The sequence below is a fragment of the Caretta caretta genome, chromosome 4 (assembly GCF_965140235.1).
Source record: "Caretta caretta isolate rCarCar2 chromosome 4, rCarCar1.hap1, whole genome shotgun sequence".
NCBI lineage: Eukaryota > Metazoa > Chordata > Testudines > Cheloniidae > Caretta > Caretta caretta.
Window position 1 is genome coordinate 12827851 of NC_134209.1, and position 25163 is coordinate 12853013.

The 25163-nt window shown below is 45.6% G+C and overlaps 1 protein-coding gene across 1 annotated transcript in view; it reads right to left on the reverse strand.

Annotated features, from left to right (window-relative positions):
• The window catches only part of SRP72 (signal recognition particle 72), a 47593-nt gene extending 27734 nt beyond the window's left edge, over nt 1–19859 (reverse strand). Inside the window, exons 1-8 of the mRNA XM_048846865.2 lie at nt 19704–19859; nt 15769–15889; nt 13909–14032; nt 12895–13038; nt 10500–10611; nt 8117–8148; nt 7347–7471; nt 7195–7252 (exon numbers count right to left, since the gene is read on the reverse strand). Of these exons, the coding sequence (XP_048702822.1) occupies nt 7195–7252; nt 7347–7471; nt 8117–8148; nt 10500–10611; nt 12895–13038; nt 13909–14032; nt 15769–15889; nt 19704–19809 (822 nt within the window). The 5' untranslated portion in view covers nt 19810–19859. The remainder of the gene's footprint in view (nt 1–7194; nt 7253–7346; nt 7472–8116; nt 8149–10499; nt 10612–12894; nt 13039–13908; nt 14033–15768; nt 15890–19703) is intronic.
• Between the last annotated feature and the right edge of the window lie 5304 nt (nt 19860–25163).

Genomic DNA, 25163 nt, shown 5'->3' on the forward strand with positions numbered 1-25163 from the left:
GACTCAGCCAATTGGAAGGCATGGGATGCACTGTCCTAGGGTTGGGGGTTCCATGACCACTGCTCCCAAGAGAAGGAGGCGGGTGGTGGTGGTCGAGGACTCTCTCCTCAGGGGGACTGAGTCATCTATCTGCCGCCCCAACCGGGAAAACCGAGAAGTCTGCTGCTTGCCAGGAGCTAAGATTCGCGATGTGACGGAGAGACTGCCGAGACTCATCAAGCCCTCAGATCGCTACCCGTTCCTGCTTCCCCACGCGGGCTCCAATGATACTGCCAAGAATGACCTTGAGCGGATCACTGCGGACTACGTGGCTCTGGGAAGAAGTTTGAGGTGCCAGTGGTGTTCTCGTCCATCCTCCCCGTGGAAGGAAAAAAATCCACCTGGGTAGAGACCGTCGAATCGTGGAAGTCAACGAATGGCTACACAGGTGGTGTCGGAGAGAAGGCTTTGGATTCTTTGACCACGGGATGGTGTTCCAGGAAGGAGGAGTGCTAGGCAGAGACTGGCTCCACCTAACCAAGAGAGGGAAGAGCATCTTTGCAAGCAGGCTGGCTAACCTAGTGAGGGGGGCTTTAAACTAGGTTCACCGGGGGAAGGAGACCAAAGCCCTGAGGTAAGTGGGGAAGTAGGATACCAGGAGGAGGCACGAGGAGCGCGTGAGAGGGGAGGGCTCCTGCCTCATACTGAGAAAGAGGGGTGATCAGCAGGTTACCTCAAGTGCCTATATACAAATGCACGAAGCCTGGGAAGCAAGCAGGGAGAACTGGAAGTCCTGGCACAGTCAAGGAATTATGATGTGATTGGAATAACAAAGACTTGGTGGGATAACTCACATGACTGGAGTACTGTCATGGATGGATATAAGCTGTTCAGGAAGGACAGGAAGGGCAGAAAAGGAGGGGGAGTTGCACTGTATGTAAAAGAGCAGTATGACTGCTCAGAGCTTCATACTGCAAAAAAAGTATGACTGCTCAGTATGACTGCTCAGAGTTTCATACTGCAAAAAAACCTGAGAGTCTCTAGATTAAGTTTAGAAGTGTGAGCAACAAGGGTGATGTCGTGGTGGGAGTCTACTATAGACCACCGGACCAGGGGGATGAGGTGGAAGAGGCTTTCTTCCAGCAACTCGCAGAAGTTACTAGATCGCAGGCCCTGGTTCTCATGGGAGACTTCAATCACCCTGATATCTGCTGGGAGAGCAATACAGCGGTGCACAGGCAATCCAGGAAGTTTTTGGAAAATGTAGGGGACAATTTCCTGGTGCAAGTGCTGGAGGAACCAACTAGGGGCAGAGCTCCTCTTGACCTGCTGCTCACAAACCGGGAAGAATTAGTAGGGGAAGCAAAAGTGGTTGGGAACCTGGGAGGCAGTGACCATGAAATGGTCGAGTTCAGGATCCTAACACAAGGAAGAAAGGAGAGCAGCAGAATACAGACCCTGGACTTCAGAAAAGCAGACTTTGACTCCCTCAGGGAACTGATGGGCAAGATCCCCTGGGAGAATAACATGAGGGGGAAAGGAGTCCAGGAGAGCTGGCTGTATTTTAAAGAATCCTTATTGAGGTTACAGGGACAAACCATCCCAATGTGTAGAAAGAATAGTAAATATGGCAGGCGACCAGCTTGGCTTAACAGTGAAATCCTTGCTGCTCTTAAATACGAAAAAGAAGCTTACAAGAAGTGGAAGATTGGGCAAATGACCAGGGATGAGTATAAAAATATTGCTCGGGCTTGCAGGAGTGAAATTAGGAAGGCCAAATCACACCTGGAGTTGCAGCTAGCAAGAGATGTTAAGAGTAACAAGAAGGGTTTCTTCAGGTATGTTAGCAACAAAAAGAAAGTCAAGGAAAGTGTGGGCCCCTTACTGAATGAGGGAGACAACCTAGTGACAGAGGATGTGGAAAAAGCTAACGTACTCAATGCTTTTTTTGCCTCTGTCTTCACGAACAAGGTCAGCTCCCAGACTACTGCGCTGGGCAGCACAGCATGGGGAGAAGGTGACCAGCCCTCTGTGGAGAAAGAAGTGGTTCGGGACTATTTAGAAAAGCTGGACGAGCACAAGTCCATGGGGCCAGATGCGTTGCATCCGAGAGTGCTAAAGGAGTTGGCGGATGTGATTGCAGAGCCATTGGCCATTATCTTTGAAAACTCATGGCGATCGGGGGAGGTCCCAGATGACTGGAAAAAGGCTAATGTAGTGCCCATCTTTAAAAAAGGGAAGGAGGAGGATCCGGGGAACTACAGGCCAGTCAGCCTCACCTCAGTCCCTGGAAAAATCATGGAGCAGGTCCTCAAGGAATCAATTCTGAAGCACTTAGCGGAGAGGAAAGTGATCTGGAACAGTCAGCATGGATTCACCAAGGGCAAGTCATGCCTGACTAATCTAATTACCTTCTATGACGAGATAACTGGTTCTGTGGATGAAGGGAAAGCAGTGGACATGTTGTTCCTTGACTTTAGCAAAGCTTTTGACACAGTCTCCCACAGTATTCTTGACAGCAAGTTAAAGAAGCATGGGCTGGATGAATGGACTATAAGGTGGATAGAAAGTTGGCTAGATTGTCGGGCTCAACGGGTAGTGATCAATGGCTCCATGTCCAGTTGGCAGCCGGTATCAAGTGGAGTGCCCCAGGGGTCGGTCCTGGGGCCGGTTTTGTTCAATATCTTCATAAATGATCTGGAGGATGGTGTGGATTGCACCCTCAGCAAGTTTGCAGATGACACTAAACTGGGAGGAGTGATAGGTACACTGGAGGGTAGGGATAGGATACAGAGGGACCTAGACAAATTGGAGGATTGGGCCAAAAGAAATCTGATGAGGTTCAACAAGGACAAGTGCAGAGTCCTGCACTTAGGATGGAAGAATCCAATGCACCGCTACAGACTAGGGACCGAATGGCTCGGCAGCAGTTCTGCAGAAAAGGACCTAGGGGTTACAGTGGACGAGAAGTTGGATATGAGTCAGCAGTGTGCCCTTGTTGCACAGTGCCAAGAAGGCCAATGGCATTTTGGGCTGTATAAGTAGGGGCATTGCCCACAGATCAAGGGACGTGATCGTTCCCCTCTATTCGACATTGGTGAGGCCTCATCTGGAGTACTGTGTCCAGTTTTGGGCCCCACACTACAAGAAAGATGTGGAAAAACTGGAAAGAGTCCAGCAGAGGGCAACAAAATTGATTAGGGGACTGGAACACATGACTTATGAGGAGAGCCTGAGGGAACTGGGGATGTTTAGTCTTCAGAAGAGAAGAATGAGGGGGGATTTGATAGCTGCTTTCAACTACCTGAAAGGGGATTCCAAAGAGGATGGCTCTAGACTGTTCTCAGTGGTAGCAGATGACAGAACAAGGAGTAATGGTCTCAAGTTGCAGTGGGGGAGATTTAGGTTGGATATTAGGAAAAACTTTTTCACTAGGAGGGTGGTGAAACACTGGAATGTGTTACCTAGGTAGGTGGTGAAATCTCCTTCCCTAGAAGTTTTTAAGATCAGGCTTGAGAAAGCTCTGGCTGGGATGATTTAGTCGGGGATCGGTCCTGCTTTTGAGCAGGGGGTTGGACTAGATGACCTCCTGAGGTCCCTTCCAACCCTGTTATTCTATGATTATATGAACATGGGCTTGTGCCAAAATGGGTACATAGGTGTTGTCTATCGCTCCACTGCAATTCAGGAACCTCACTGCTGCAAATCCATCAACCATGTCCTGTGCATTGCCTAGAGTCACAGTCCTGCATAGCAGGAGGTGAATAATGGTCCTGAATGCTTGCATCACAACGACCCTCAGCGTGCATTTCCTAACTCCAAATTATTCCCGAGTGACCAATAGCGATCTGGTGTTACACGTTTCCACAGTGCAATCACTACTTGCGTCTCCACTGTCAGTGCAGTTTTCATTTTGGTGTCCCTGCAACGGAGGGCTGGAATGAGCTCAGTGCACAGATCCAGAAATCTGGCATTGTGCATCTGAAAGTTCTGCATCCAGAGCTCTTCATCCCAACCCTGTATTACAATGTGATACTAACAGCTCGTGCTTGTTTCTTGGTCCGAGAATCAGTGCCCCACTATCTGAAGCCACTCTGAGACCACCACCACCAACCTCGAATTGGTTCTCTGTGTGTCCCATAGCAATCTGTCCTCCATGAACCCGTCATGCTCCCTATTCATTCCGTTCTTCTTGAGGCTCTGCAAATATTTCAGGATCTTGAGCCCAATGCTTGCAATGCTCATGACAATAGTGCAGAAGTAGGGTGAGACTAGATAAGAAATGACTCCTCCGTTATGCTATTTGTAGTTTTCACACATAAAAATACTGTTGTGGCTGTGCACTTGATGTAAATTTCACTGAAGTCATCCATCAGGTTTTGAAGACAGCACAAAAGCCTCATGTCCACAATACGCACTAACAGCTTGCGTGATGCACTTTAGAAGTTACAGAAGCACAAGCACAGCACACCTAAATCCAGAATCTTCCCATCTCCCTCAATCCTGTACCTGAAAAAAACTCTCTCTCACACACACACACCCTTAGTCTGGAAGCTCCAGTCTTCTAAGACCCAGATCCTGCAAATTCCTAGCCACATATGTAACTCTAGTCATGCAAGCAGTGTGACTGGCTCCAGTGGGACTCATTCTGGTGAATTTATCTATGTGCAAGATCATTTTTGCATCTATTTTTGCAGGACTGGGGCCTATAAGGATAAAAATATAATGGAAATACCAGTGTAACAGCACAAACAGCAACACTGTAAATAGAACTTTCATGCTAGAGTGCTTCCCCTTGAAAGTAAGGACTTAGTTCGAAGAGAGATGCAACTCTCCAATCTCTCTGCACGCAGAACCCCCCTCAAAGCCAATGGGAGCTCTGCATGTGGATGGGAATCTGGGAGGCAGTGACCATGAGTTGGTTGAGTTCAGGATCCTGACGCAGGGAAGAAAGGTAAGCAGCAGGATACGGACCCTGGACTTCAGGAAAGCAGACTTCGACTCCCTCAGGGAACGGATGGCCAGGATCCCCTGGGGGACTAACTTGAAGGGGAAAGGAGTCCAGGAGAGCTGGCTGTATTTCAAGGAATCCCTGTTGAGGTTACAGGGACAAACCATCCCGATGAGTCGAAAGAATAGTAAATATGGCAGGCGACCAGCTTGGCTTAATGGTGAAATCCTAGCGGATCTTAAACATAAAAAAGAGGCTTACAAGAAGTGGAAGGTTGGACATATGACCAGGGAAGAGTATAAAAATATTGCTCGGGCATGTAGGAATGATATCAGGAGGGCCAAATCGCACCTGGAGCTGCAGCTAGCCAGAGATGTCAAGAGTAACAAGAAGGGTTTCTTCAGGTATGTTGGCAACAAGAAGAAAGCCAAGGAAAGTGTGGGCCCCTTACTGAATGAGGGAGGCAACCTAGTGACAGAGGATGTGGAAAAAGCTAATGTACTCAATGCTTTTTTTGCCTCTGTTTTCACTAACAAGGTCAGCTCCCAGACTGCTGCGCTGGGCATCGCAAAATGGGGAAGAGATGGCCAGCCCTCTGTGGAGATAGAGGTGGTTAGGGACTATTTAGAAAAGCTGGACGTGCACAAGTCCATGGGGCCGGACGAGTTGCATCCGAGAGTGCTGAAGGAATTGGCGGCTGTGATTGCAGAGCCATTGGCCATTATCTTTGAAAACTCGTGGCGAACGGGGGAAGTCCCGGATGACTGGAAAAAGGCTAATGTAGTGCCCATCTTTAAAAAAGGGAAGAAGGAGGATCCTGGGAACTACAGGCCAGTCAGCCTCACCTCAGTCCTTGGAAAAATCATGGAGCAGGTCCTCAAAGAATCAATCCTGAAGCACTTGCATGAGAGGAAAGTGATCAGGAACAGCCAGCATGGATTCACCAAGGGAAGGTCATGCCTGACTAATCTAATCACCTTTTATGATGAGATTACTGGTTCTGTGGATGAAGGGAAAGCAGTGGATGTATTGTTTCTTGACTTTAGCAAAGCTTTTGACACGGTCTCCCACAGTATTCTTGTCAGCAAGTTAAGGAAGTATGGGCTGGATGAATGCACTATAAGGTGGGTAGAAAGCTGGCTAGATTGTCGGGCTCAACGGGTAGTTATCAATGGTTCCATGTCTAGTTGGCAGCCGGTATCAAGTGGAGTGCCCCAAGGGTCGGTCCTGGGGCCGGTTTTGTTCAATATCTTCATAAATGATCTGGAGGATGGTGTGGATTGCACTCTCAGCAAATTTGCGGATGATACTAAACTGGGAGGAGTGGTAGATACGCTGGAGGGGAGGGATAGGATACAGAAGGACCTAGACAAATTGGAGGATTGGGCCAAAAGAAATCTGATGAGGTTCAATAAGGATAAGTGCAGGGTCCTGCACTTAGGACGGAAGAACCCAATGCACAGCTACAGACTAGGGACCGAATGGCTAGGCAGCAGTTCTGCGGAAAAGGACCTAGGGGTGACAGTGGACGAGAAGCTGGATATGAGTCAGCAGTGTGCCCTTGTTGCCAAGAAGGCCAATGGCATTTTGGGATGTATAAGTAGGGGCATAGCGAGCAGATCGAGAGACGTGATCGTTCCCCTCTATTCGACATTGGTGAGGCCTCATCTGGAGTACTGTGTCCAGTTTTGGGCCCCACACCACAAGAAGGATGTGGATAAATTGGAGAGAGTCCAGCGAAGGGCAACAAAAATGATTAGGGGTCTGGAACACATGACTTATGAGGAGAGGCTGAGGGAGCTGGGATTGTTTAGCCTGCAGAAGAGAAGAATGAGGGGGGATTTGATAGCTGCTTTCAACTACCTGAAAGGGGGTTCCAAAGAGGATGGCTCTAGACTGTTCTCAATGGTAGCAGATGACAGAACGAGGAGTAATGGTCTCAAGTTGCAGTGGGGGAGGTTTAGATTGGATATTAGGAAAAACTTTTTCACTAAGAGGGTGGTGAAACACTGGAATGCGTTACGTAGGGAGGTGGTAGGATCTCCTTCCTTAGAGATTTTTAAGGTCAGGCTTGACAAAGCCCTGGCTGGGATGATTTAACTGGGAATTGGTCCTGCTTCGAGCAGGGGGTTGGACTAGATGACCTTCTGGGGTCCCTTCCAACCCTGACATTCTATGATTCTATGATTCTATGTGGTAAGTTCTGAGTTCATTCTCACTTCTTTGCAAAAATGCTTTAGAAAGAGGATGGGCAAATTCTATACCTTATTAATAGTGATGATGTTATTTGCAATGACAGCAATCAATCCCACGTCTGTCGGCCTGCAGACAACAAATGAGAATGAAAGGCACAGCTATTAGACAGCAGCCTTGTCACATGTGGAAGTATGAGAGCTTGTTTGAATGAAGCACTTACTTTAATTTGATGATCTGATTGTAAAGCTGGAGAGCATCCTCTGTACGTCCCTGTAGTTGCATGATATAGGCCATCTGACCATGAATAATGGCCAACTCAGCCTCAATGTCTTCCTCAGTCACATCCTGAAGGAAAATCCAGACAAAACAAAATGAAGACTCTCCTTTCGTGTGCTCCCTGGCTTCAGCGTTTTGCAGAGGACCTGTTCCTTTTTCAGTCGATCTTGGGCAAAACCATCAGTCACAATCCCCACCACTAGAAGAGCATATCTTCAAAAGACACCATTACACACATTCACGCCATAAAGCAGAAAATAGGCGCAAAAGGCAGAGCTACTTTTAACAACAGAAAGTACCCTCCCAACCCACGTGTGTGCGGCCTGCTTCCACCCTACAGATATGTCAAAGTGTGCTGGATATGAATCACAAATTGTGGGCCTGATTCACACAGCCTCAATACCTCTGCAGTGGGCGTACCCACCCCTCTAATGTGGTAGGAGTACACACACATTGCACTGATGAAGGGACTGCAGAAGGGGCAAGACAGGAGACAGTCAGGCCCCAAGAATTTAAATTTTAGCAACAGGCAGAAGGATAGCTCACACCTCAGGAGTGGTATTGGGAACATGAAATTAGGCAGACTGGTGACTCTTGCTGGGTATGATATTGCATAGCAATTTAATAAGTGATCACATGGCTAATCCCTGGGGCACTGCTTTGAAATGCTTTGGTGTAAAAGGCACATTATTCAGAGTAACAACAACAACTTACAGAGTCTTCTGAAAGCGACTGGCGACACAGATCTAGAGAAAATAATTTGAAAGACAAATTTAGAAAGGGTTAATTCTTACCTAGAGGAAAGCACAGAACAAGACGATGGCAGGAATGTTTGTTTATATCATGTGCCCATTGTGGATAATAAGTGAGGCTTCTACAAAGTTTCACAAGTACTTTTTAATGCAAGAAAGTAAGGAAATGATTGGGTGTGTGTGGGAGAGAAATACAGTCTACAGTGAAATTTTTTAAAAAGTCAAGAATGCCGGAGACATAGCTCCTCCAGAATTCTTTTTGAGTACTCACGTTTTTTTACTTAGAGACTAACAAATTTATTTGAGCATAAGCTTTCGTGAGCTACAGCTCACTTCATTGGATGCATCAGTGGATGAAGTGAGCTGGAGCTCACAAAAGCTTATGCTCAAATACATTTGTTAGTCTCTAAGGTGTCACAAGTACTCCTTTTCTTTTTGCGAATACAGACTAACACGGCTGCTACTCTGAAACCTGTTTTTTTACTTGTTTCTCTCCTTCCCCTGTTCATTTTCTTTAAAAATACTTTATGATCTTTCATGAAGGAGCTCTCTCCACCATAATTACTTGTTACTCATATGGCCTTACCCAGACTTAAAAGACTGATGTAGATTTTGTCATTCTCCTTTGTGCAATACTGCCTCACTAGGTCCTTCTGGTTTTCATCCCCACTTTTATTCCTGGAGTCTACTCTTCTCTCTCACCTACTGCTCAGTAAGCAGTTTTGCAGTGTGATAAAAGCAGTGAAGCTCTGTGTTTTCCTAAAGATTATTGTCTCAGCGCCTGGATTAACTAACAGTAGAAAGAACATGCACTAAGAATGACCTGCAGCTCGTCTAGCTCCACACAACTGTAACTAAGGTCAAGACTGAACTATGTTATTTATTACCATGGTATCCGACAGGACAAACCTGAAGGGTTCGCATTATTTTCCACAATTAGATCACAAAAAAGCAAAATTACTAAATAGGAATGTACAAAACTAGCACTCCTGATTCCACAGTAACATTATAGATTAGCTACTGAACCAAAAAATTATGTTAGAAGTACATTAAGTTTGCAAAGTCAAGCACTCCAAAGTCAGGAAAGGCCAGAATTAAGGTTGCCTGTGCAAGCTTAACTCAGCCCCCTTCCTCATCTGGTTGCACACAGACAGATTTACAAATTTAGCTGTAAAACTAACAAACCTCTAGTATTTGAGAATTGAGATTTTCAGAGACGTATAGCTTGTGAGGACAAAAGGCACATCCATGACACCAGGGCAACCCCTTTTCCAAATACTGAGTACTTGCTGTGTCACTTGGGCGTGCCAGAACTTCTCAATGAAACTGCTGTAAGCATTGTTTGTTTGGTTTTTAACATGGGCAAACTAAGGTATTGTTTCTTACACCCCTTCTTGGAAATGGCTGAACTATTTATGCTGAGGTTTTCCAAAAATGTCAGGCCTAAGGCAAGCACCTGGCCTGGAAAACTTCTGAATGACTATAGTCTGGCAAAGTTATAAGCAACTGAAAACAGGGCCTTACAATGGCAAGTGTTGGGTAGCTTTAAGTATTGATGGCATTGCCAGCTCCACCTATAACATATTTAGTCAGCTTAATAAGAGGATATAAGGGAGATCAAGCTTTTCAGTTTTGCAGCTGTCGATGTTAAACCTAATCTGAAAGGCCTGTAACTTGGTTCCTCTTTGCTACTATCAGCTTCTACTTTAATCATTTATTCTCCTTCCTACACATCTTATTGAACAGACTGAAATATAACAATAATAAAAATGGTCTTTCTGAATGTGAAAAATCAAAGTTAGTACACTTGATAGGGCAACCCCCAACTCAGAACATTACGGCACTCTACAGTCTTCAGTACACTCATAAAACAACAACTAAATAGGGCTTTTAAAACTTCTGCTAACGTGAAGAGATTGCACTGACAAAATTATAAGCAGATACCAAATTGCATTTGAGAATTAAACACCAATTGGGAGAGAAGACTGAGATGTTATATACAGTTTACTATTGTAAAATGACAGCAAAACAATAAACTATGCATAGCTGGAAAGCAAGCTGAGATCTACAGATTGAAAAACTATGGACTACATGGGAATTGTAGATAAGAAAACAGTTTGATCTACAAGAGTTAAAAATTACTGATATAATAAAATTTATTTAAGGAATGTTAAGTGCTACTATGTCCCAACCCGTCTTGGCAAACAAGCTATGGAAACTGTAATAGAAGAACCCTATGGTTGTCCAATCCCATTTTCAATCCGGTATCAAATCCTTGTTCTCTCTTTAAATGTGTTTACAAAGAATGAGTGACAGAGAGATCTATAACCCCCCTGTGTTTTTACCTTCTGCTTTCTGTAGGTTTTTCATTGCCTCATTCAGCCTGCCTTGACCAATCAATGCACATGCAGCATTATAACACAGCTCATAGGTAGCTTCTTGGAGGCCCAGATCTTCCTGACATGGAGTGAAAGGATTGGGTTAAATGCTTGAAAGAAATTAAATACAGCCTAATTTTGGATTAGAATCTAAACAGATTTGTTTAAAGCCACTTTTATAGGATTACTACAGACACAAATCATAGCTTTTAGCAAACATGCCAACTTCTTAGATTAATATACAACAGAAGATTCATTATGAAATCCACATGCGAAGGTGATCTTGAGAGGATATGTGCTGTCTAAAAAGCCACGACATGAATGGTCTTCCCTTTATGCTGCAGGACAAAGCCAAGGGGGAATCTGCAATGGAGCTATCCAACTCCTAGCTGTAGAGCAGTCCTGTTCTTAGGAATTAGAGAAAATCAGATTAGACCTCAGGGGAGCTGTCCAGGCTGTTTAAGCACAGAGAGAATTGGCAGAAACTGTAGCCCTGGAGAATTTCAAAGACAAGCTGCAGTCTTAAATATTTAAAAACTTATTTAATGTGCCTAACTATTGAGCTTTACACTTGCAATGGCTCTTCCCAGTCACTAGTGCAGATTAGCAATGTTCTACTGGATTTAAGTAGGCTTTGCAGGACCAAGGGCTTACATCCATTCACATTCAGTGGAATCTTGCTGGTTTGCACGGTCTTGGAGACCCACTGTAAATTACCAGATTGCACAAGTGTGGTAATATGTGCCAATAGCAAAAGGCACTTTTGTTAACTGTAGTTTACATTAAATTATACTTCATGACGTGCTGGGGTATCCAATAGAAAAGAGACACTGGTAAGCAAGGTGACAGATGACTCATTAGCAATAAATGTCCACATTCCCAAACTAGAAACTTGAAGTACGTCATGCACTCGTGCATTAAGGGACACTGATTGCATGGATAAACCACAAGAGTGACCTCTGACACTTCCAGAGGTCAATCTGGATGTGCTCCTGTTGGATAGGAGGCCTCCAGTTTGGAGAAACCACCATCACCCTCACTTGATGATGCGTTGGAGAGGTTTTAGTTGGAGGCTGAAGGTGATGGCTAGTGGCGTTCTGTTATTTTCTTTGTTGGGCCTGTCCTGTAGTAGGTGACTTCTGGGTACTCTTCTGGCTCTGTCAATCTGTTTCTTCACTTCAGCAGGTGGCCCAACTAAAACCTCTCCAACACATCATCAAGGATCTACAACCTATCCTGAAGGACGACCCATCGCTCTCACAAATCTTGGGAGACAGGCCAGTCCTTGCCTACAGACAGCCCCCGAAACAAAAGCAAATACTCACCAGCAACCACACAACAGAACCACTAACCCAGGAACCTATCCTTGCAACAAAGCCCGTTGCCAACTGTGTCCACATATCTATTCAGGGGACACCATCATAGGGCCTAATCACATCAGCCACACTATCAGAGGCTTGTTCACCTGCACATCTACCAATGTGATATATGCCATCATGTGCCACCAATGCCCCTCTGCCACGTACATTTGTCAAACTGGACAGTCTCTACTTAAAAGAATGGACACAAATCAGACGTCAAGAATTATAACATCCATAAACCAGTCTGAGAACACTTCAATCTCTCTGGTTACTCAATTTCTGATCTAAAAGTGGCTATTCTTCAACAAAAAAATTTCAAAAACAGACTCCAGCGAGAGACTGCTGAATTGGAATTAATTTGCAAACTGGATACAATTAACTCAGGCTTGAATAGAGACTGGGAGTGGATGGGTCATTACACAAAGTAAAACTATTTCCCCTTGTTTATTCCCCCCCTCCCCCCCCCCCACTGTTCCTCAGACATTCTTGTTAACTGCTGGAAATGGCCCACCTTGATTATCACTACAAAAGATTTTCTCCCCCGCCCCCCCCCACTCTCCCGCTGGCAATAGCTCATCTTAAGTGATCACTCTCCTTACAGTGTGCGTGATAAACACCCATTTTTTCATGTTCTGTGTGTACATAAATCTCCTCACTGTATTTTCCACTGAATGCATCCGATGAAGTGAGCTGTAGCTCACAAAAGCTTATGCTCTAATAAATTGGTTAGTCTCTAAGGTGCCACAAGTCCTCCTGTTCTTTTTGCGAATACAGACTAACACGGCTGCTACTCTGAAACCTGTCATTTTCTGTGTGTATTAGCTGAGTTCTCCTATTTTCTGTTAATGATTTGGGTTCTCGAATGTCCTCTTCCTGCCTCTACCATCTATGAGCCATGCAATCCATCTTCAGAAGTGTTCTAACACGGGCAAGGTTCAGCAGAGAGAGGGTGGAAGGAGGAACAATCTCTCCCACGCGTGCATGCATGCACACAAACTCACTGGCTCCACTTTCTCCCATGTGCTCTGTGCTGCAACCACTGCAGAAAGGTTGGTTTTCCTTTCTTCTTCGTAGTCGTCTTGGGAGTTCCGGATGAGATCCCGATACACAGCTAAGCAGTCATCATAGCGCTCCAACCTGTACAACTGAAAAGAGAGACATTGCCCTGCACATCGGCATCCACAACTAGAGACACCCGAACAAGTGCTGTAAAGTCTAATTCAGAATTTACTTGAGAAAATAGAGTCCATTGTGGTCTCTGCCAGCCTCCTCACAGCAGGCTTTAGCTCTCTAGGGAGCAAATTAAATGACCATCTTTCAAGCACTGTTTACAGCAAACAACTGTTTCTTCCACATGTTGGGATTATTCTAATCAACTATGGAAACAAAAGGAGGAGGAAAAGCCTTTTCTCTTCCTCTTTTCAATCCTGATGCTCCAAGGTAGTCCATCCTTGTGTTGCTTCACACACAGCGGCTCCTGATGTCAGAGCTATATGCATGAAGCATGTGCAGGACTAGATCCTAAACCAAGCGCTCACAGAGTGAGAAGTAAAGCACTCGCCTCAGGACCGCCCACTTCCCTGGCTGATGGAAATCAAGCAAATCACTTCATTCTAGCCCTGGGGAGAAGGAAGGTGGCCAACTGTATGGCTGCACAGGCACATTTTGGTTCAGTGGCGTCCAGCAAACTACCCTGCTTTCCGGAACAGAGGAATGTGATTCATTAGGAGCTGAAATGGATGGAAGTGGGGGAAGATTAGTGAGCCAACAAGTGAAAGGGTGGTGCTATCTGACAGTTTGGGAGACCCCGGCTAACTAGAAGAGAGGGTAAAATCCTAGGCCCCACTGAAGTCAGTGGGAGTTTTGTTACTGATTTCACTGGGGTTTTCGCCCAGAACATAACCATTTATAAAATCACACCTGAGGGGGAGAAAAGTTTCTCTCTGACTTTTTCCACCTTCACAAAGCAGAGAGCTCATGAATGAAAGACACAGAGTTTCCAAAGCAGTAATTACCACTTGTCCATGCAGCTCCTTCAGTTTGTCTGTCTGCTGGCTGGCACTCTGAATGGTCTTCAGGGCATTTTCAATTCTGTTCAACCTGTACTCACAGTACGCCTTCTCAAATGTGATACAGTCACTGCGAAAACAAGGCAGAGACGGATGGCGGGCGCATCACCACAGCGCTCATTCTACAACATCTGCCTCCTAGGAGAGCCATGAACCCTTATTTGAGCATCCATAACGACTCTTATAAGCTTACCGTGTTGCTAGAGACAGAACAGCATGTGTCAGCACAAGGGTATTGAATTATTTCTCTACTGAGGAGGCATTTCAGAAGACGCTACCATGGAGATCCTGGACTTTAATCTCTTACCTTGCAGCCTAAATTTGGCCTCCGGGACCTCTCTTCTACCTTTTCCTATGTCTTTGGTACCTACATGTACCACAACCACCAATTCCTTCCGAGCACTACCTGTAAGGCTATCTACGTCTCATGCGATCCACTACCATTACACCTGACAGGTAATTTCCCATGAGGTTCTACCAGTCCTCACAAGTACATACACACACACACACACACATATTTTTACATAGGCTGAATGAAAGTTGCTTTGCTATTTAAGTTATGAGTGTTCAAAGAGGCAAGGAATTAAGGCTAAAGTCTAGATTGATTTTTTTTACATTCACATTAGTGGTTATAAATAAGAAATATGAGAAAATACTTTTAGAGTCTACTCTTGTACTATAACAATAATCAGTCCTACATCCTTTCCCTCCATGCATACTTCTTGCTTTCCCATAGGGAAGTGCTTCTGACAGTACATACATTAGTTTTGCTAATAGTGAGTTCTTACATAGCAGTTTTCATCTTAAGCCACTGCACAGACACTAGGCCACAAACAGCCCTGTGAGGCAGGAAGGTAGATACGTAACATTTATCACTGCAGTTTCACAGATGGGAAAATGGAGATAAGGAGGGGAATGGGCCCCAGTCTTGGGAACGCTTTTGCATATTCTGAACTTTATTCACCTGAGCAGTTCCATTGTCTTTCACAGGAGTGCTTATGAGAGTAAGGGCACCTCTACACTACAATCTTAAGTCGACCTATGTTAGATCGACTTACAGCCACCACAGTAATTACCACGGTGGCTGATGTCCACACTACCCCTCTTCTGTCAGTGCTGTGCATCCTCACCATGAGCACTTCCACTGGCCTGGGCTCTCAGTTCCACACCACTCCGCACTGGAAGTCCAGCTGCCCCCGCAAGGCTTCTCGCCTGCATGCTCCCAGTCAGGAGTGGGGGGCAAGTCGCCCGGGGCTTCTCACCTCCGGCAGGTAAATCAGCACCCGTAGTCTGGTCAGCTGCCGTGTTCCCGCTGGGGAACTGGGACCCCGGGGGGCAGTAGGGCTCCCAGAGAGGAATGGGGAGCTCAGGTGACAGCCCGGCTTGGAGCAGAGACCTGGTAGCAGCCCAATGGGTGAGCCAGGAGCCAGCTTTCTTGTCAATTTCACAGCTGCACTGGATGACAGCCAACAGCATATATAAGTGTCTACACAGATACTACGTCACCGTAACTACACTGACATAAGGTCTACACCTCTTGTGGAGATGGAGTTCTGTCAGTGTAGTAGGGCACTTACATTGGAGGGAGCAAGGCTGTGGTGCGTATACTGACATAGTTAGGTTGACATAAGCTGCCTTACATTGACCTAACTGTGTAGTATAGACCAAGCCTAAAGTTAAGCATGTGAAACACTGAAAACATCAGCAACAGCCATTGCCAACCAGCACCACCCTTCTACCTAGATTAATAGCTTCCTGGGGCTTGTGTTTTTTTCATTTGCAGGAGCCTGTGGGGCTACCACTCACCTGGTTAACACTTTGGTGTGGGTGTGGATTACACTGAGGGCTTCCTTGAAGCTTCCATTCTGAATGAGACACACCACTTTGCAGTGAAGGGCAGTCACATCATCCTTGTTGATCTGCAACACTTGGGGAAGCAAAGAGAGTTATCACAATCTCTAACTCCTTTCCTACTTCCCATTAAAATCAGAGTTCATCAAATTAAAATCCAGACAATGTCTCAGACCTTGTCTAGACTAGAAAGTTGAACTGCTTTTAACAATCCCAGTGACGTAGAAGTGGCCAAAAACCCCTGGAGTGGATCAGGTATAATGGTATAAAAGTGATTATACTGGTATAGCTCATTCTGGTTTAGGCAGCAAAAGCTATACCAGTATAAAATACCTTATACTGGTAAAACTGCCTCCACAGTAGGGTTTATACCAGTATTACAGGTATAAATAAATAAATTAAATAAATAAATAACACAATTAATCGCCAATTATACTGGTAGAATTTTTTTTTTAGGGCAGACCAAGCCTTGATGTCAGCTAAGTGTGAAAGTGACGGGAGGGCTAGATAGCACCAGGGTTACTGCACTCACACGTCACTTTGCAGATCAGAGGTCAAAGCCTGACTAACAGGTTCTCAAGAACTGGGCATCATCAATTCTGCAATCCCTACTCAGGAACAAAAGGGCAAGCACACTGAGAAAAAGCAAAGCAAGTCCAGGTCGACAAGAGGATTAATTTCAGGACCCAGAGGCTTGCTACCAGGGAAAGATGATAGGGAAAAATTTGGAACACGGTTTGTATTTTTGCCACACGACATTAATTGTTGAAAGTTCGACTATGGAAAAAAAACAGATCCACTCCTTCCCCCAAAAACATGTCAAAGAGAAAAGTACCTGCTCTTTCCCTATACCACCCTCAGACTACACCGCTTTAGATACCAGACTAGCAGTCATATGACAACACCTTTCAACCCTGATTGTCCAAACTCCAGTTAGCCATAGGTCAGCTGCTTCCAAAGCTGCATACACAAACCAAGGCTCCTTCCTCCACACCGAAATCTCTCAGGGCTGAAGCTCCCTGGGTGCCACCCAATGCTCCCAAACTCTGATTTCACAAAGCTTACGGGTGCCTCTACAAAACTGACAAAACTCAGAATTCTAATACATCTATGGAGACACAGCAAGGTGAACTTAACCCCTAGAAAACATCTCTTCAGAAACTGTATCTAGGCTGCCCAGTTAAACATAACCAAACTGAATCCCAAACACTATCTAACGACAGCCCCTGATGCAGGACTAGGGCCTAAATATGCGCCCTTCCTCTCTTGCTTCTCCTTCCATCAGTATTCTCCCTTTTCCTCTATCAAGGGTAGCCCGATTGCAAACCAATGGATTTATGAAGCCACATCATACTTTAGCAATGGAACTGTTCACATAATATTACTACTCAATAAAATATAGTCTGCATCTTGCTACTGTACTGTAGATGCTTTTCTTTATTATTTGTATTACTGTAGAGCCTATAAACCAGGGCCCCACTGTGCACTGTAGAAACGCAATAGAGACAATCCCTCCCTGGAAGACCTTACAATCTAAGGGTATGTCTTCACTACCCACCGGATCAGCGGGCAGCAATCGATCCAGCGGGGATCAATTTATCGCGTCTAGTCTAGACGCGATAAATAGAGCCCTGAGCGCTCTCCCGTTGACTCCTGTACTCCAGCGCTGCGAGAGGCGCCGGCAGAGTCGACGGGGGAGCGGCAGCAGTTGACTCACCACGGTGGAGAAACCACAGTAAGTCGATCTAAGTACGTCGACTTCAGCTACGTTATTCACGTAGCTGAAGTTGCGTAACTTAGATCGATCACCCCACCCCCGAGTGTAGACCAGGGCTAAGTGTAATGTTACAAAAACAAGTGGCTAAATGAAAAGATGAGGGGAGCACTAGGAAAGAATAAAACAAAACCAGCCAGCATGAAAAGCAGTGACCACAGAACACCAGCTGCCTGACCACCCGCATTACGCTCACAGGACATACTGGCGCCCTGATCCTGAAATCAGATCCATGCAGACAGGCTTCTGAGAACATGAAATGCCTAACTGAGGTTGATAAGCCGCTGCCCACACAGACCCAACTGCAGAATCAGGATCCTGGGAGCTGAGAACACAAATATCCATAGATGGAGACGTTCTCAATACATTAACATGTGATGTAATGAAAGTCCCTTGAGATGGTTTTCAAACTGTGGGGGGCCTGGAGAAACATTTGGGTGAACGTGCGGTGACGCCAGGCAGCTTGGGCTTCAGCCCGGTGGAGCTCAGAGAGGGAGCACCACCTCCACCCCCGACTCACCTCTTTTTGTCTGGGCTGGGGAGGGGGGGGGGCCAGGGGTACACAACTGAAAATTGTAACTCAAAGGGGGGTGGGGGGTCCAGCTCAAAAAGTTTGAAAACCACTGAACATAAGAACGGCCATACTGGGTCAGACCAAAGGTCCATCAAGCCCAGTATCATGTCCTCTGACAGTGGCCAATGGCAGGTGCCCAAAAGGGAATGAACAGAACAGGTTATCATCAAGTGATCCATGCCCTGTCACCCAATCCCAGCTTCTGGCAAACAGAGGCTAGGGACACCATTCCTGTCCATCCTGGCTAATAGCCATTGATGGACCTATCTTCCATGAAACTATCTAACTCCCTTTTGAACCCTGTTACAGTACTGGCTTTCACAACACGCTCTGGCAAGACGTTCCAGAGGTTGACAGTGCATTGTGTGAAAAGATACTTCCTTGTGTTTGTTTTAAACCTGCTACCTATTAATTTCATTTGGTGGTTCCTTGTTCTTGTATTATGAGAAGGAGTAAATGACACTTCCTTATTTACTTTCTCTATACCACTCATGATTTTATAGACCTCTATGATATCCCCCCTTAGTCGCCTCTTTTCCAAGCTGAAAAGTCCCAGTTTTATCAATCTCTCCTCATACGGAAGTTGTTCCATACCCCTAATCATTTTGGTTGCCCTTTTCTGAATCTTTTCCAACTCCAATATATCTTTTTTGAGATGGGGCGACCACATCTGCACGCAGTATTCACAGTGAAGGCATACCATGGATTTATACAGACAATATCATATTGCCTGTGTCTTACTATCTATCCCTTTCTTGACAATTCCCAACATTCTGTTCACTTTTTTGACTGCCACTGTACATTGAGCGGATGATTTCAGAGAACTATCCACAATGACTCCAAGATCTCTTTCTTGAGTGGTAACAACTAATTTGGACCCCATCATTGTATATGTATAGTTAGGATTATGTTTTCCAACATGCATTACTTTGCATTTATCAACATTAAATTTCATCTGCCATTTTGTTGCCCAGTCACCCAGTTTTGTATAAGAGATCCTTTTGTAGCTCTTCGCAGTCTGCCTGGGAAGAATAGTTTTGTATCATCTGCAAATAGTTTATAAGTGAGGTGAAACTTGGGGGTTCATAAGACCCGTGGGCCTGCTGAAAGGGGCACAGCCTGGAAAAGTTGAGATCCGCTGCTCCAGCCCATCAAGGCGCAGCCGGCGCTGCCCCGGGACAGCCCGAGACCAGCGTGTTTGTGACACGTCGGCATATGGCACCGGCCTGCACAGCGGGCTGCAGAGAGCGCTGCACCGGGCCCGGCGGGGGGGCAGTCCCGGGGCCCGGCAGCGCTGCCCGCCACCGAGCGCCAGGGATCTCCCAGGGCCCGGGGAGAAGGGGCAGGGCCCGGGCCCGGAACGGCCAGGCGTGGCAGCTGGGCCGGCACCCCGGAACCGGTACCAGCCCGGCGCTGGACGCGGGGAGTCTCGCCGCGGCCCGGAACCCCCACGCTCCGGCTCCGGCGCGGCTCGGACCGGCCCCTCCGCACCGCGCGCTGGGGGGGGGGAAGGAGGGGGTGCTGCGCGCGCGCGGGACTCACACTTGTTGACGGACTTGAGCGCGCGGCCGAAGTCTCCGTTCTGGCCGCTGCGATTCACCTCGCTCCACAGCGCGGCCGCCGTCCCCGCGCCGCCCGCGGCCGCCATCTTGGGAACGGGGAGAGCGGGGGCGCGGCTCGTCACCTTTCCCCCGGAAGCGGACGCGTGCCCGCCGGGGGCCGGGGCGCGCGTCGCCGTCGGCCCGGCGCTGTCCGGGGTCGGTCCGGGGACGGGGCCAGCTAGAGCCCCAGGTGGGGCCAGCGCCGATAGCCAGGCCCGGGAGCGCTGCTGGGGAAAGCGCGCCCAGCCGCCTGCAGAAACCGGGGCGCCGCCTCAGCAGTCCCGGTCCCCGCCCAGCCCGCAGCGCCCGCTGGCCCTCGGGCACCGTGACGCGTGGCTTGGTGGGAAGTGGCTGCGGCCGCTCGCCCTCGGGCGCCTGCCGCAGAGAGCTCGTGTAACGGGAGGGGGCTCTCCGCCTTCTCCTGCCAGGCCGGGCCGGCGTTTAGCGCACGCGGTGCAGGACTGCTTCAGGCCCGCTCTGACCCCCTGGAATAAGACTTACTTCAAGGGAGCGCTACAGGCATTTGACCGGTGCTGGACTCCGGGGCCCCGAGGAGAAAAAACTTAGACGCTTGTAGAAGTGAAAATAGAAAACACAATCTGAACCACCCCGTTTGTCACTAACTTATTCCAAGCGGATCGGGGCTTAGCAACACAGTACTTTCCCAGTTTGTTACCCGGGATAGCGGGCCCTTAACCACGCTGTTTCAGACAAGGTACTTAGGGCAGAACGAAAAAAGAAAAGGAGGACTTGTGGCACCTTAGAGACTAACCAATTTATTTGAGCATGAGCTTTCCAGAGCTACAGCTCACTTCATCGGATGCAATTTAGGGCAGAATGAAAGCCTTTCCCATCTGTTCTCTGCTTGCAGTGGCCCCTTCTGACTGTAAAATCTGTAACTTGGAGAGAATATTTTAAAAATCTTAAAATGCATTTGATTTCAATATTTGCACTGCATCACTTTTTAGTTAAGACTAGCTACTTTTATGGCCATAGTTCTCTCAAAATTTGGCAAAACGTTTGTGCCATACATTTCCTCAGCAAACTTCTGCAGTATTTTACACATTTGGGATTATCTTGAGGCAGTTCTTATTCCAGCTTCAGTTTGGGTTTGTACATCTTAGACTCAAGCTTTAAGGCCTAAAGGGACTATTATGATTTTTTTAGTCTGACCTGTATATCACAGGCCACAGAACCTCACCCACCCATTCCTGTAATAGGCCAATAATCTCTGGATGAATTATTAAAGTCCTCAAATCTTGATTTAAAACTTCAAGTTACAGAGAATCCACCATTTACTATAGTTCAAAGAAGTGACCCATGCTGCACACTACAGAGGAAGGCAAAACAAAACAGGGTTTCTGCCGACCTGACCTGGAAGAAAATGCCTTCCCAACCCCAAATATGGCAGTCTGTTAGACCCACCAGCCAGACACCTGGGAAAAAATTCTGTGGTAGCTCAGAGCTCTCCCCCTCTCATGTCCCATCTCTGGCCTTTGGAGAGATTTGCTAACAGTCACACAAAAGGGGCACATTGCTATCATAGGCAACATCAAACCATCCTGTCAAGGTTCCTTCCCCACTCTGAACTCTAGGGTACAGATGTGGGGACCTGCATGAAAAAGCCCTTGAGCTTATTTTTACCAGCTTAGGTTAAAACTTCCCCAAGGTACAAACTATTTTTCCTTTTGTCCCTGGACTTTATGGCTGCCACCACCAAGCATCTAACAAAATATAACTGGGAAAGAGCCTGCTTGGAAATGTCTTTCCCCCCCAAAATCCCTCCGAGCCCTACACCCCCTTTCCTGGGGAAGGCTTGATAAAAATCCTCACCAATTTGCAGAGGTGAACACAGACCCAAACCCTTGGATCTTAAGAACAAGGAAAAAGCAATCAGGTTCTTAAAAGAAGAATTTTAATTGAAGAAAAAGTAAAAGAATCACCTTTGTAAAATCAGGATGGTGAATACCTTACAGGGTAATCAGATTCAAAACATAGAGAATCCCTCTAGGCAAAACCTTAAGTTACAAAAAGACACAAAAACAGGAATATCCATTCCATTCAGCACAACTTATTTTATCAGCCATTTAAACAAAACAGAATCTAACACATATCTAACTAGATTGCTTATTAACCCTTTACAGGAGTTCTGATCTGCATTCCTGCTCTTGTCCCAGCAAAAGAAACAGACAGACAGACCCCTTTGGCCCCCCGCTCCCAGCTTTGAAAGTATCTTGTCTCCTCATTGGTCATTTTGGTCAGGTGCCAACGAGGTTATCTTTAGCTTCTTAATCCTTTACAGGTGAAAGGGTTTTTTCCTCTGGCCAGGAGGGATTTAAAGGTGGTTAGCCTTCCCTTTATGACACATCCCCTGCATAAAAACTTAACTTGTTTCAAGATTGAGCTTGTTAAGTTTTTGCTCCCACTGCTCCTCTTGGAAGGCTGTTCCAGAACTTCACTCCTGTGCTGAGAATAGCCAAACTATACAATGACCATGAAGTACAGCTTGCTGTTGTTACAGGATTTGATTTTAACAGTATCTTTGGCGCAAACAGCCTTTCCTTGTTTAACTTACAGCTTAGCAACAGTGCCCAGGAACAAGATCCACGAAAACTAAAATGATAATAGAACAAGTACATGTAACACTTCCATAGTAAATTGGTAGATTAACGTTGCCACTGACTTAATTTTATAAATAAATGGACAATGTGGGAGAGATTACATTTAGAGGTTTTAGACTTGATCATTTGTTGCACACAGTAGACAAATTTGAGGGAACACTACATGCTAAACATTTTTCCTATACTTTTTCCAGTTATGCTAACACTCTACTCATTGAAGGAGTAATTTGTAATAGGCAACAGACTCAGAAGCTTCATTTTATGTTGACATTGTTAACACTTCACTTTCTTTCCAGTCTCTGGTATGTAAACCCATTGTACCACTATTTTTGTATAAACATTTAAATCTCAGTGGTTTCTTGAGGCCAGGTGATTGCATAAAGTTCAAGTCTGTAGTATCCATCCTTTTGCAAATGCAACCTAAATTTTTTTTTTTTAAAAACAATAGGCAGCCTTATTCTTTAAACTATCCATCCACAAGGACTTTTTGGCCTTTTCCACTCCTAAGATAGTGCAAGTTCAGAGTTCATGCGTGTGACATTCTATACCTTGGGGAGCATACTGTAGCCCCCATATTCCTCATTTTCATATAATTGTGATCTTACAAATAAAGCATGCTTTGTAAGGTATCAGGGGAAAGGTCATGATCTGCTGGAAGTCATTTCTCTATCCATAGATGTGTATCGTTAACTCATATATGAGAAAAGAATTGTGTTGTATGGTGGTCACTAAAACATGCTGTAAGTTAGGGGAATCAGCCAAATATTAGCTCCACAGAGGCAACAGCAAGGAAGGTAACCAACACCCAAGTGGGGTATCAAACAATCATCAACAGCCATTGTCCAACAAGGGAGCTGCAATGGGTGCTGCAATGACTCACCTGCATGGGGCCACACCAGGGGAATTGCTCAACCTTGCTTGGAGAGACAATGCTCATGCAACTCTGGACGGGGTGGGGGCGGGACAAAGCCAATAGGGAAGAAAGGACATGATAAAAGGAAGAGACATTTGCCATGCTCTTCCTCTCTTCCACCTACATCTACAGACACCACACCAAGCAACTGAAGCGCTGATCAAAGGGGTGAGCCTGGCTGAAGAGCAACCAGCCAGCCTGTGGTGAGAAGCATCTAAGATTGTAAAGACATTGAAAGTGTTAGAGCAGCTTAGAATGTTTTGCTTTTATTTCATTTGATCAAATCTGACTTGTTATGCTTTGACTTATAATCACTTAAAATCTATCATAGTTAATAAGTTTGTTTATTCTACCTGAAGCAGTGCATTTGGTTTGAAACATGTCAGAGGCTTCCTTTGGGATAACAAGCCTGGTACATATCAATTTCTTTGTTCACTTGACAAACTCAAACTTGCAGTGTCCAGCAGGCATAACTGGACATTGCAAGATGGAGGTTCCTAGGGTTGTGTCTGAGACCGGAGATATTGGCTAGTGTCATTCGCTTGCAAGTAGCTGGGAGCAGCTTCCATGCCAGAGGCTGTGCATGAACAGCCCAAGAGTGGAGATTCTCACAGCAGAGCAAGGTAAGGCTGGCTCCCAGAGTCAAGGATTGGAGTGACCTAGCAGATCACCAGTCCAGATAACACCAGGGGGGAACGTCACAACAAGTATTTTAGATTTTAGTCAAGAGTAACTTATCCTAGTCAAATTCCATTTGCCATTGTGCTAATTAATGTCCATTGATATGTTTAGACCTAAAGTATCCCTAATCCTTATTTGCTAATTTAATAGTCTCAACTCAGTTGTGTCCAACAAACTATATTAACACTTCCCCCAGTACTGGTCCCAAGAGATCTCATTTACCCCAGAAAAGCAGCTCTTCGTTGTTACGGTCATAAGTTCTTCCCTCACCCACTGCAGGACTCTGACTCACTTGTTTCCTCACTTATGAGTGATGGTTAGAAAATTAAAGTTTCAACCATTAGAAACCATCTATTATAATTTTCCTCAGATTTCACACGTTAGAAATACATGTTTTTTGCTTTTCAGAAACTGGTTTGACCCCATCAAGTTATCAGTTTTTCCCCCCCTAGAAAAAAGGAAAGGGCTCATCCAACAGTTTCCATTGATTTCTTTTGTTAGAAACAGGCACTTCCCAATTTTCAGAAGTTTGCTGATAAACGTATTTCACACCACTCTTTATAAATGAGTATTCTTATACCTTGTGTGTACTGAGGCAATAAATGTAGCAGAAGCTCAACATACCAGAGTTTTGACTGACAACATATTACTGTGGAATATTTAAGTTTAAATTGTGCTAGCTTGGGCGAATCCACTGGTTACAACTAATAAAATACTGTATGGTTTAGCATACTGTTATATATAATTTAAGAATTTCAGAAGTCCCCATATTGTGACATCTATTGGCAATGTAAGCATATACAATTAAGTTAGAGAGGTAGTATCTGATATTACACATCTTACAAATGAAATTCAAGAAAATGGGAGAGAGACTTGGAAAAGTGTCTAAACATTTTAAATGATCTTTTATGGCTTTTTTGGAGTTTGTTGGGACATCATTGTGTACTGATGAATATATAATCTTAAACCTCCACAGTAAGCCTCAATAGCAGCCTCAGATTAATGAAGTACTGGTTCACAGAACTGCCTCAAGTAATTTTTGAAAACAAGCACATTTTTCCAACAGTTCCAATAGCAACTGCCTATGAAAACAAGTTGGGGAAAGCAATCCATGTTTTAAACACATCAGATTATACTCTTTGATTAACATAACAGTATATTTTAATTAAATACCCAGAACTCAAGC